Source organism: Acanthisitta chloris, unplaced genomic scaffold (genome assembly GCF_000695815.1).
Source record: "Acanthisitta chloris isolate BGI_N310 unplaced genomic scaffold, ASM69581v1 scaffold10057, whole genome shotgun sequence".
Lineage (NCBI taxonomy): Eukaryota > Metazoa > Chordata > Aves > Passeriformes > Acanthisittidae > Acanthisitta > Acanthisitta chloris.
In genome coordinates this window covers 43,470-56,105 of record NW_008680932.1, presented here as the reverse complement: position 1 = coordinate 56,105, position 12,636 = coordinate 43,470, and the positions used below count along the sequence as shown (strand labels likewise).

Below are 12,636 nucleotides of genomic sequence, written 5' to 3'. Positions count from 1 at the left end.
CACCCCCCACCCATCTCCTCATACTAGTACCTGATGTGTTTCTTTCATCTCAAACAGAAATAATTGTGGTAATAATCTACCTGGTATAATAGACATATTAATTATTGGTATTGTAGGTGCCTGAGATACACAGCTTCTTGTTATAACGTAGTTCTGTATTTCCTGCTACTCCCAGCCTTCCCCACCTGGTACAGCCATGTTCCAACCTTATGATCAATATAATGAAATAAGTACAATACTATTGACTTGGTCAGTGTTAGGTGGACAGGTCCTGGGTTTTCAGTCGTGAATGGCTTGTTCTTCCCAGGGTACTGCATAGTGCCCAGAGCACAGACGGAAGATGGAACTTGGTCAGGATCTCATGAAATAGCTCCTTTCCAAGGTATAAGGGGAAAGTAATTGAAGACCTTATAAGTACAAAGTAATTTATTTCATTTTAGAAATTATGGGATTTTCACAGGGCTTCATGCTTCATTAGCTTTATATAAGCTGTGATCTAAGTAATTATTTTTTCTCTATTTTTCCTTGGGTTTTGGGGGAATTTTTTTTTGATTTTTTGTGTGGCTACAGATAGTTGTATGACATTGGCTTATTTTATTGGGTTTCATATCTAGAAATTCAACCTGAATTAGTGAGTTTAGATGAACATAGCTTTCAGTGCTCTTAATACACCTAACCGAATGTTAAGGTTTATTATATTGAGCATTTTCATATTTTTCAGACTTTACACTCTAGATGGAAAGCTTGTTCAGAGTGGGTCGGACTTGGAGAATGGACAAATTTATGTTGCAGTGGGAAGAGAAAAGTTTAAGAAGTTGCCATACGGTGACCTGCTGTTTAGCAAATCTACAGTGAGAAGACCACCGGGGTAAGTTCTAAAGGTCTGTGATATGCTTATCATGTGCTTGTTTGTGTCAATTTCTTTACAAAGCACCACCAGTAAAGTACAAAATCATTATTCCAAGAATGGTAGATGGTGGGTGGGTGGATGGATGGATGAATGGGGGCTTAGTAGGGATGCAAAATTTTATTGGCAACTTCTGAGAATTTTTGAAGTAACAAAAGCCAAAATGGATATTCAGAAGACCAATTTACCTCATAAACATTCTCAAAATTTTATTGGCAACTTCTGAGAATGTTTGAGATAACAAAAGCCAAAATGGAAATTCAGAAGACCAGTTTACCTCATAAACATTCCCTTGATCATGTATAACAAAATTAGTGTCAGAGAAAGTGTTATTTTGACTTGGCTTAATTTATTTTTTTTCCTGGGATACAAATGTGTACAGCTGAAATGAGATTAGGTGCGCATCTACTGCAGTTTAGATCTACTCTTGCTTAGTAATGTTTTGTGGAACATGTACTCCCTTAAGAATAATTTATGTTTGGGCCTAATTTTTGTGGGCTAGAACAGTCATATAATAGAGTGCTAAACTGGGTGTCTATAGGAGAAACTTGTTCTTTTTGTGTCTTTCAAAAACATGAAAATTGGGATCCATCCATTGAAATAAATGGAAAAAAATGGAAATTTGTCCCACAAATTGGTGTAGTTTAGAGAATTTGTCCAAATTTGACATATAAACTGGAGTGCAATTTATATTTCATTTATTTTAGTGAGCAACCGTAGACAATGTGAATAATTTGAAAGTATTTTGAGAAACACCATTTGCAACTAATGAACCTAATGATGGTACAAAGCTGATAAATTGTTATCAATTGATATAAACAGTTTTGTTGAAATTGCTGGAACTTTTCATTATAATAGTTGTAAGGAGCAGTCACATAATAATTCACTGAATACTGCTCTGCAAATTTTTGGTATATAAAGTACGCATTGTGGGGAACTTGTTTCAATAAGTTAATGATTATGCATTTAAATATAGTCTAGTAACCAGGAATGGGTGATTCTCAGGAAAAACATGCAATGCAAAAAAGCCATTAGCCCTGTTGCCATAGCCTTCTTGGTATTATCTGACTTGGTTATAGATACACAGTATCTCTGATAGTGATAGTGTACGCAGTTCTAAGGTGTGGCTTATTTCTGCAGTTCCAAAGCCTCTGTTCTACCTCCAATTGTGGGATCTCGAAAGTCCAAAGGCAGTGTAAGTATCAAGTTTCTAATTCAGCTGCATTCTGGCAGATGGAAAGTTCTTGTCCTTTGGGTTTTAATTAAATCTGAAGAGAAAAAAACCACAGCCACCTGGTGGTATGCTTATTAAAGCCTGATGAATCTGTAGCTATTTGCAGTGTCAATTAGACAAAAGAAATTGGAGAAAATATTATTGCAATAATGGCTGCTGTATTTTTTATAAAACCTTCCATAGCAAAGATCAACTGCTGCCTTGAGGTCTTTCCTCTAAACCTGGTAAGATATATTTGTGTATTTATTTATTCGAGTTATGCACCTAAAGGAAAAACATAGAATCTTTTAGAAAACATCTTGCAGAAAATGGTTTTTCTGCATACTGAGTCTGAATAAGGCCCTAAACCAGCTTCCAATCTGATATGTTTTGTCCTAGGTAACTGTTAAATGCAGAGCTTGATCCTCCACTGCTTTGATTCCTGTATAGCTATTTATATGTGTACAAAATGAGTCATAGAAACCTTAAAGCTGGAAAATACCTGCAAGATGATCAAGTCCCACCTTTGAATGACCACCACTACTTCAACTAAACCATAGCACTGGGAAAATACCTGCAAGATGATCAAGTCCAACCTTTGAATGACCACCACCACTTCAACTAAACCATAGCACTAAATGCCACATCTGGTCCTTTCTTGAAAACTTCTAGCGATGGTGACTCCACCACTTCCCTGGGCATCCTGGTCCAAAATTTAACCACCCTTTCGGTGCAGAAATTCTTCCTGATGCCCAGGTTAAATTTCCCCTGGCACAGCCTGAGGCCATCTTCTCTTCTCCTGTCCTCCCAGTTGCCTGTGAGGCTGATCCCCACCTTGCTCTGTCGATTTAAAACAGTGCCAAAACAGAATATGAGTATCTGTTTTCACTATTTCTATGCAATTGCAATTTACTGTACAAATATAAGACAGCAGGGAGTGATACTCACAGTCTGTCATTGTAATTGTGATAGTAGATCATGCCCATTCACTGTTTACGGAACTCAAAAAAATCCCTGGAGCCACTAGCAAAAATGAGCAATGAAATATATGTCTGTTCCATTCTGTTGAAATTCAGTAGAAGATAAAACCTCAGTAAAGAACATTCTTTCCAGTGGTGTTTGGTTTTAAAATGTGAGCTTTGTTTTGTAAAAATAACTCATCAGCAGTTCTAATTTCTTGTGTCTTCTACTATTGCTTAACAACAGGTATAGAAAATGATTTCTTATTCACTTGTATTGCATTGGGATTGACACTTGATAACAAATGTCAAAACTTAAAGAAGCAGGCACATGTACTACTGCTCCTAAATATCTAATACAACATTTGAACTGGTGTAAATCATTCAAGTGTTTCCTTCAATTTGCTATCTACACTTTTTTACTATTATTGCTTGGGAGTAGCAGTCTCTAGTTTGAATTAGAAGGGATTGCAATGCCCTCATTTCTCTTTATAGAGAAAGTTTTGATGGTATTGGTAGACAAATGGTAGATTAGATGGTAAAAGTGAGATGGTATTAAAGCATTTTTAACAGAACTGATTTCTACTGATTATATGAAAACTAGAAGAATGATGTAAAAATGTAGTATTGTATGCAGAATTTTTTAAGAGATGTGAGATTTTTGTCAGGAGTTATTTTTCTGAAAGATTTGAATTCTATATACTATTATGTCTTAACTTTAGCAGTGAGGTGAAAAAATTGTTCGTGATCACTGCAAAATGAAAGGCCTTTATGGTGCGCAGTTTCTAAAATGGCATGAATTGCTCATGCAGCTACAGTAAGTGAAACAGTGAATTAGAGTATATTCATCTTTTGTGATTCAGCTAAGTCTATGATAAGGTGAACTGTTCCAGATAGATATCGATAAGGTTTTCTGCCCAATCTGCTTGAGTGTTTTGTTGTTATATGGAGAACTGGATTACAAAGAGACTACTGAGAGGCAATGATGGGATGTTCAGTTGGTAAAGTTTTACACAGCCTAGAATGATACAACAGCACCCTAAAGGGCTGCTATATGCAGTTCATTTTTTTTTAATGTTGATTGTGAACAGATTTAGACTGATGAAATATGTGCATAAATAATAAAATCTCTGGCTAGTACACCCAGGATCATACATACATCAAAACTGTAAAAATAAGGACCAGGTTTCTAGTTCTGTTTCTAGATACACCACAGAGCAAGCAGGGGAACTGACTGATGTCCATGAATGTGATTCAGAGGTGGTGTGTTGATGTCTACTTGACAGTCAGTGTTACTGCCTCATGAAGACTGTCATTCTCTTCCAGCTTCTCTTGACACTCATTTACACAGGCAATGAATTATTAACAAGTTATATATGTTACATCTTGTGACTTTTCACATATATATGGATGTGGTGTAGCTGTATATAATATGCATGCATGTATAGATTCATCTAGCCATTTTTTTCATCAAATGAAACAGTATTTTCTTATACTAAACATGTTACTTTCTCCTGGGAGTTGTTGAGAAGTATTTCATCAGTCAAATCATACACTAAATTGAGATTAGTTACACTTTTCTGGATAATTTAAGATATCACTTAACCATACTGATTGTAAGTTAATATGCTTCTTTAGCAGCTGACACCAGTCCTTAGTATTAAAAGGCTGAAATAATACTGAAATCAAAAAAATAAACTTTGTCATTTGAGTCAGTGATAATTAGATACACTTCCTTTCAGGGAAATGATCGGCAATCCAAATCTACCACTGGATCCAGTGAGCAGGCAGAAAATAGTTCCTCACCTCAGCTTCCCAAAGGGAAAGATAAAAAAAGCCAGAATCCAGAGAATTCGATGTCCAGACGACGCTTTTCTAACAGCTCTACAAAAGTAAAAGCGACAGCTTCCACAGGAGTCCTTCAAGATAATGGTCAGTACCGAGATAAACATTGTCGCAGCATAGTGGCTTTCAATCCTCAGTTAAAACAATGAAATAATGCAATGATAAGCTTGTACAGTTCTTGAATTGTCTGTTTAATCTCCCTGACAGAAATTGCAGAAGTTCTTTCTGCATAGGAAATGTACCCGTGCCTATCCGCTACATTCCTAGTTTCCTTCACGTACCACAGGAGGCTGTGTATGATTTTTAGTATACCTTGGAAGTCAAGCTAATATGGTCCTATCTTTATGCTTTTGACAAAAGCATAATGGAAAACATATTTTGGACCATTTTTCTGCTGTTTTGCTCTGAAAAAAGGTGAAGAAAAGAAGCTGCTCTCAAAGGATACCTCCGGGTCCCTGTGGATCCCTGGTTAGCTGCCTGGTACTGTGTGACAAAATGACTGGACCCTGAGGGAGTAACACAAACACTAACTCCAGTTAGCCGATAGCTGCTGAGACAAATCATAGAGCAGAGCTGCTGGAGGTCCTTTCAGAATTTGTTCCCCACTGTGCTGTGACAGCAGTGACAGTAATTTACAAATGTAGTTGTAAACATCCTCTTTGAGAAACTGTTTTTCTTACCTTATGATATAATGTCCCTCTTCCCCCCTCCCCCCCATTTTTTTGTGATGGCTAGAAAACTGGCCCATCACCACAGATACTGCTACCATGCTGGAATGGCTGTTCTTGCTCATTAGTAATAATTCCAGAAGTATTTAATACAGGCCAGTTAGTATCTGTCAGGAGAAAGAAATTGTTCTTTTCATCGCATTTGAAATTTCTTCTCACTGCTTTTTAAGCATTAATAATCAAGTGTACCATAACAATCTGTGATCTAACACTTCAGTGTGTATCATCCAACAGCAAGTTTTGTACCATTTTCTTGAAACATGAGTTATAAATTTATGTTGAGTCAGGAGCAGGTTTGTAAAACAGAGTTCTGAAAGATTAGTGAACTATAGTCTTTTGCAATATAATTGTTTTTTCAAGAGTTAGCTTGTTGAATTTCAGGATTATTTTAATCTCGATTCAAATGCCTTTCTATCCTTTAGTTGGTAAGTGGACATAATTTTAGCCAGCTCTTTTTCAGTCCAGTTTTTTCTTTCCAAAGAACAATGATGTAATGTATATGTATCCTACAGTTGTTCATAGGCTGCTTGGATTTAACCTACCTACTCATCTCTTGTTCCTGTCTAAGTGTACCTACCACCTACTTGAATTAAGAACAGAAAGAGTGAAGATCATAATTTGCAGTGTTCTTTGGAAAATGTGTTCTGGTACATCATCTAAGGCACCAGATTCACCAGGAGGCCCATCTGGTGCTATTTCCAACAATCCACACACACTGCTAGAAGGGGTATGTCAGAAGATCCTGCCTTTAAAAAGTGGGACTGGGATTTTATAGTATAAACTGATTGGCTGTTGTTCCAATGTTTCTAGGCCAGCTGTGTCAGCTCAACAGCCTTTATCTCAGCAGCTTTACATATGTTATCAGTACTATCACTTGTTGTTTCCTTTATCAGGAACTTTGCCACATCCTCACTGGTGCCAGTTTCTGTCAGGAAATTTTGTTCTTCACATCCTCAGGATGTTTAACTTTGGGATTTGAGACCAGACAGGCTTGTCTCAGCATTCTTTAATACCAAAAGCAGCATGAACCCCCTTCTCCATCTACTACTGGTAACTTTTGAAAATAGTGTAATTTTGAGCTGGTTTACCTTCATTTTGGCAGAGCATTCTGCTATGCTTCACCCTGTGACTGCAGTCAGTCATCTTTACCTCATGAAGAAGTAACAAAGGTACCTTGCCTCCATGATATAGAAGCATCCACTGCATATGTGTACATTATTGTCAGTTAAGTTGAGAAACATCAATCTCTTAAGTTTTATCATTTTGTTTTAACTCGTGCTTTGAAGAGTGTTAGTTATATTATAATCATATATTATACTTTAACACAGAAAAATATTATCAAAACCAGTCAAAATTTAATTAGCAATATCAAACGGAACACAATAGTCAGCTCTGGATTCTGGCAAGAAACACTGTTATTATTTCAAATTACATACTTCTGGAGTAGTTAGTTTCCTCATTTGTTGGATTAGGCATCACACTTACATATACAATGATTATTATTAAAAAGCACATTCTGATTAGTAGCAATATTATAACAAGGTGTAACATTAAATTCAAAATGCTTGTTGTGGTTGGGGGTCATCCAAACAAGTTGTCCTACCAGTGATATTTTCCATCCCTTTTCACTTGTTCAAGAAGAAGATAAATTTTTTCCACATCATGATGGACAGGACTTTTCTGCTTCAGCTGTTGTACCAGTTTATGTAGTTCAGGATGTTCCAAAAGTTTTTTGACCAGGATAATGTCCATTCCAATACGCATTGGAGACAAAGTGTCACATAACATGATGCTGCCATGTATGTTCTAGTACACAGTTTTTGGTAGGGAATAGTTGAAGGCACATCCTACTATATTGCTAAAGTTACAAATGCATAAATGTGAGTGTCTGTTCTAATTTCATCTCACCATCCCACTAAATACGTTTTTAACATTGTCAGGGCTGCTTTCAATAGAGGTCTTAACATACTAGGCTTGACTTCTGTGGAGATTGGGCTATCTCACTTTAAGTGTCCGTGCATTGCCTGTAGGCAACTGCCTTTGTAACAGTAGTAGATATTTCATTAGATGACCACATGGGTATGGACGTGGTTCTTCTCTTTCCATAACCTCTATTCCTCTGGCCCAGTAAGCAATCCTGGTGGTTATGGAATGGAGTTGATTGGTAGGCAATGATATTAAAGCTAACAAAACAATTATTAAGTAGAAATTGATGTTACTCACCCATACCAACAACCATGGGCAGATCTCTTTCACTCAGCTTTGCGGAGTAACTTCACAGGTTGTTCCCACTCTAGGAATGAATCTCCACACACACTTCTAGAAGGGGTATGTCAGAAAGTCCTGCCTTTAAAATGTGTGACTGCACTTTTCTAGTATAAACTAATTGGCTGTTGTTCCTATGTTTCTAGGCCAGCTGTGTCAGCTTGGCAGCCTTTAGCTCAGCAGCTTTACCTGTGTTATCAGTACTATCACTTGTTGTTTCCCTTGTCTAGAACTTTGTCTGCCACATCCTCACTGGTGCCAGTTCCTGTCAGGAAACTTTGTTCTTCACATCCTCAGGATGTTTAACTTTGGTATTTGAGACCAGTCAGGCTTGTCTCAGCAATCTTCAACACCAAAAGCAGTGTGACGCCCCTTCTAAAGTTGAAGCTGTTTTACCCCCACTTTAGCAGAGCATCCTGCTGCATCTTGTACACTGCTTTCTTTTCCACTTATTCAGTGATGATTTTCCTTGAGTCTGTGTGGCCCTTCATTAATTTTATCTGACTTCATCAGTTTGTTTTCTGTGCCATTTGGTCTTTCCTCAAGTAATCTCTTCTGTCTGTCAGTGGTTCACCAGGTTCTGGAGGTTGGGTTCTGTTTCTTTCTTAGTCTTCCTGTTCAACTTTGGGCAATTGTGTGGGCCTCGATACATTCTTAAGACAGTGAAACATGTACATGAAGAGAAATATGTGTAACAGGAGGCACTTCAACCATCCTAAGCTGTTCCCACCTCTCTGAAACTTCCTCCATACAGCTAAAGGGTATGTCAGAGCAGCTGTGGAAATACTTGGTTTGCCAAGGCTCTTGTGGAGTTGCTGTATAGGGTCAGAGGTGGTGACAACCATCCCGTTGGTGGGGGAGTGAGTGGGAGGCTGTGTGGTTCTTGGCTGCTGGCTGGGGTTAAACCACGTCAGAAGACAAAAGCTCTCCTAGCTTCCTTCTCCACATGGATATTACAAGTCTTTTCCTTTAATCAGCTTGGGAGCAGAGTGGATGTAGCATTTTGGTTTGTCTGTTTTTCTCTTCCTTTTGTACTCAGCAAGATGTAGCTTTGCAACAGTTGTTAACACATGTTGTGGTTTTGAAGAGCAAACTTGTCAAGAGACTGTATCAGCTATATAACAGGCATCTCTATAAAGTAAATTCATAGGTTGAAAAGTTTTCTTTAGACTTTATTTGAGTCATCATTCTTTGCTTTGTCGCTTTATTTTGAAGTGCTTATAGCTCCAAGTCATTATATGAACTTTTTTTCTGACTAATACAAAGTTGTTCTTTTGAACATATCCATTAAATATATGTCTTGATGATCTTAAGAAAGTTCATGGTGTACTTTCGATGGTTGATTTGTGGGCTATGACTTTTTAAAACAAAAGTAGTTTTCTGCACAATTGCAATGTGCTTTCTATTAAAATAATGGAGGTGTGCTGAGAACTCAACAGAGCAAAAAATATTGGGTTTTTACATTTTAAGCATTTTAAATATTCATTACAAGTTAATGTGAATACTGTGCTACAACTGTGGAACAAGAATCTTTAATTCATCTAAAAGCAAAGAAAGCCAACAGGCAAACTCTGGACAAATCTTGTTAAAAACTAAATAATTGTTTAATTTTTAACAATAAAAAAAGCTTCATTGAAGTTAATGTTTAAAGACACTGAGCCTCTGGGTTTCAGAATACAGATAAGTGGCCATGGCTTACACTGGCAGCCAGACCTGCTGTATGCATACTTGTACTTATGTTGTGCTTATATTTGTTATTTACATGTATGCTGAGGACCTATCATGTTCCCCTTTGGGTGTGGAAGGAGCTTGTACTGCTGGGACAATATGTTAGGATCCAAAGGGCAGATGAAGGGTACATGCTCCCTTCTAAGGGTACTGCTTCACCTGTTGTTTCCAGTACTGCTTCATATACTGATGAAGGGTGTTAACATCCAGTTCAGCTTGAAAGGGCTGTATATTAGTGAAAGCTCTTCCCCTTCTCCTGTTGTGTATGTTTTAAGTGCTCTAAAATGTCTCCCTGTCAACAGGGTATCTCCCTGACTTTGTCCTGGTTTGTTGCCTTGTCTCTGGGTGAGATGGACTCCTGCAGTGGTTCTGTGACTTAGTGGGACTGAAGTGGATGATGAAAGTGCCTTAAAAGGTGTTTTATTTTTTATTAAGGTCTTTCCATTTCACCTGGAGATAGCGAAAGTGCCTTAAAAGGTGTTTTATTTTGTATTAAGGTATTTCCATTTCACCTGGAGATAGTTGTATAAGATACAGCTTCCCTCATAGGCAGGCAACTAGTACATACAGTTGTAGCTGTAGTATTTCAGCTAGATTCAGTTAGTGGAAAGGAGCATTGCAGCTTTCTTCCCAGACTGCCTGTGGCTTTTAAAGACTGCTTCAAATACATGTTTGAGGAATAGAGTTTGAGAGGGAAGTGTGCAAGTGGTTCCTTTGTTCTCTTCCTTTGCCCAGCAATGCCAAGACATAGCTCTGCCCTTGTGGGATGAAGAGGAAAAGTAGAAGCAGTCACGAGCACACCAGAATTCTCAGCCCTTCTCTTGTCTGTCTGCATTACTGGGTGTTAGCTGAAGTGCTGTTCAAGCTAATAGCATTCAAACTTTAAATTGCAAAATCTACAAGAGGGTTATTGCAAAGACTCCAGCCATAGTGTACTTGGCCTCACCTTTGCCTTGTCCATTCAGAAGGCATGAACAGAAGGCTGTTTGTTTGGAGAGGATGTTTTTTTCTATCTGTTTCCCTATGGCAACAAGACAAACACAGTAAATCCTAAGTTTCTTGACTGTGGTACACTTTCAGATCCCACCTGATCCTGGAAACCCTTTGAGGGCAAGATGCATCTTGTCTACCTCCCACTGTATGAGGGTTAGAGGATTTATTCAAGCTGGGCTTCTAGGCTCCAGCCATCAAGGAGAGACAAGTGTGTCTGGAAATGCCCATTTTCTTGGCTGACAATGAAATTAGAAATCTAATTTAGACCAGATGCTGAAGTATTGGATGTATCGTGTATGTAATTTTTGCCTTGAATTATGACATTTTCAGGTTCATTTTAGAGTAAAGAGTCTTATGCTGAAATGGAGATGTATTTTTTGATGGAAAACTAGAAGTCAGCTCCAGGAACGCAGTGATAATGATTGCTCCCAAGTACTGTTTTGATCAGTACAACCCCACTGTCTATTCTGAAGGCTCATTGCAGCTCCTCCTCAGTTGGCTTTGCAGATTATTTAAAAAAACTCTTCAAATTCAGAGGCTTTGTACTGGATAAGAGAAGCACTTGTCACCATCTTAGGAATTTAATTTAATTTAATTTCTTTTATTTTAATTATTTTATTTTATGTTTTTCCTGATGGACAGTCAAAAAAGCTTTAGGTGTTTTAGTTGGCTGCGTTTGGCTGTCACTGATAAAGGATTAATTTATTTTAATCTGAAACCAATAAACTGCACAGTGAGTTTACAGAGGCACGTTTTGGGGTGTACGGAAATAGATAAAAAGAAAATATTAATAGTACAAGATGTATCCTGTATTCTTTGCTGTCCTTTCTCCTGCCAATTTAGTAGTTATGTGGAATCTTCTCTCTTTTGAGTGCCAGACTGTTTGAAAGTGATTGTTTCCTGGTTCATAACATCTGAAGAATTATGCACATAGTGTATTTAAAGCTTAACTTAATCTTCCAACAGAGTTTAGTTGGGCTAGTCATGTATTTACTTTGAATTTATTTTTTTAATACACTGAGAATTTCACCAGTATGCCATTCATATTACAACTGATCCATGTCATAATCCTCTTAAATCAAGATGATTAAAGAATTTCTTAGTGTTGAAAGCTCTTTGTGCAAGATTTAAATTCACCACTTCTTAGTGCAAATCCAGTAGATTGTGAGCTGCTGCTTAGGCTTTTGTAACCAATAAGGCATGCTATTAATGTTATGATTCGGTAGAAACCTAAATAGCATTGAATATATCATATGTAACAGTAATTGCAACTGGAAATGTGAAGTTTAGAGCTTAGACTAGTGCAGCTGGTTCAGGAGAATTTGGGTTTAGGAAAGTGACACCAAATTGACATTTAATTATCAGCTGCTTAGTTGAAGGTTTAATAAAAACCACCGCCACAAAAAAATCCTCCAAGCCAACAACAAGAACAACAAAAAAACCCCTTTAAAAACCTAAACCTATTAATTTTTTTGTTTGCACCACATCCTGTAAAGAGTATACATAGAAAGTTGAACAGGAAAGTAGCAAACACAGGAGTGCAGCAGAAAATTCTTGGAGGGGAGTACCCTCATTTAAAGCCTAGTCCATTCAAATACGCTAGTTTAATTGTGGTCACACAGATTGCGAAATAACTCCCCACACAAACTGTAAAACAAGTTCTAGAGGTAATAGGCTGTGAAGCTTGAGGTTTCGTTGTGATTTGGAAAAGTCATATACTGGAGATGGGCTGAGCTACTCCACAGTTTTTCAGATCTATTTTTGAGTATTCTGAGGTCTTAGAAGTTGGCAGTCATTTCCATTTCCTGTTTTTTTTTATTGGCTAAAAGAAAAAGAAAAGGCCAACTCTTACTTAAAAGGAAACAGAACATCAGGTATGCAGCCGCTCTTGCTATTATGCTCTGAATTGCTTTCAGTAAAATTATGAACTTGCCGAAGAGGACAAACCTGGGCTGCCAAATATCAGCTGTGCATTGTGAGCTAAAACTGTTGTCCATG

General features: G+C 37.6%; 1 protein-coding gene across 1 annotated transcript in view; it reads left to right on the top strand.

Annotated features, from left to right (window-relative positions):
- Positions 1–721: 721 nt before the first annotated feature.
- The window catches only part of LOC103805266 (doublecortin domain-containing protein 2-like), a gene marked incomplete at its 5' end in the record, with an annotated part of 32,600 nt that continues 20,685 nt past the window's right edge, over positions 722–12,636 (top strand). Inside the window, 3 exons of the mRNA XM_009077907.1 lie at positions 722–868; positions 2,048–2,102; positions 4,822–5,011. Of these exons, the coding sequence (XP_009076155.1) occupies positions 722–868; positions 2,048–2,102; positions 4,822–5,011 (392 nt within the window). The remainder of the gene's footprint in view (positions 869–2,047; positions 2,103–4,821; positions 5,012–12,636) is intronic.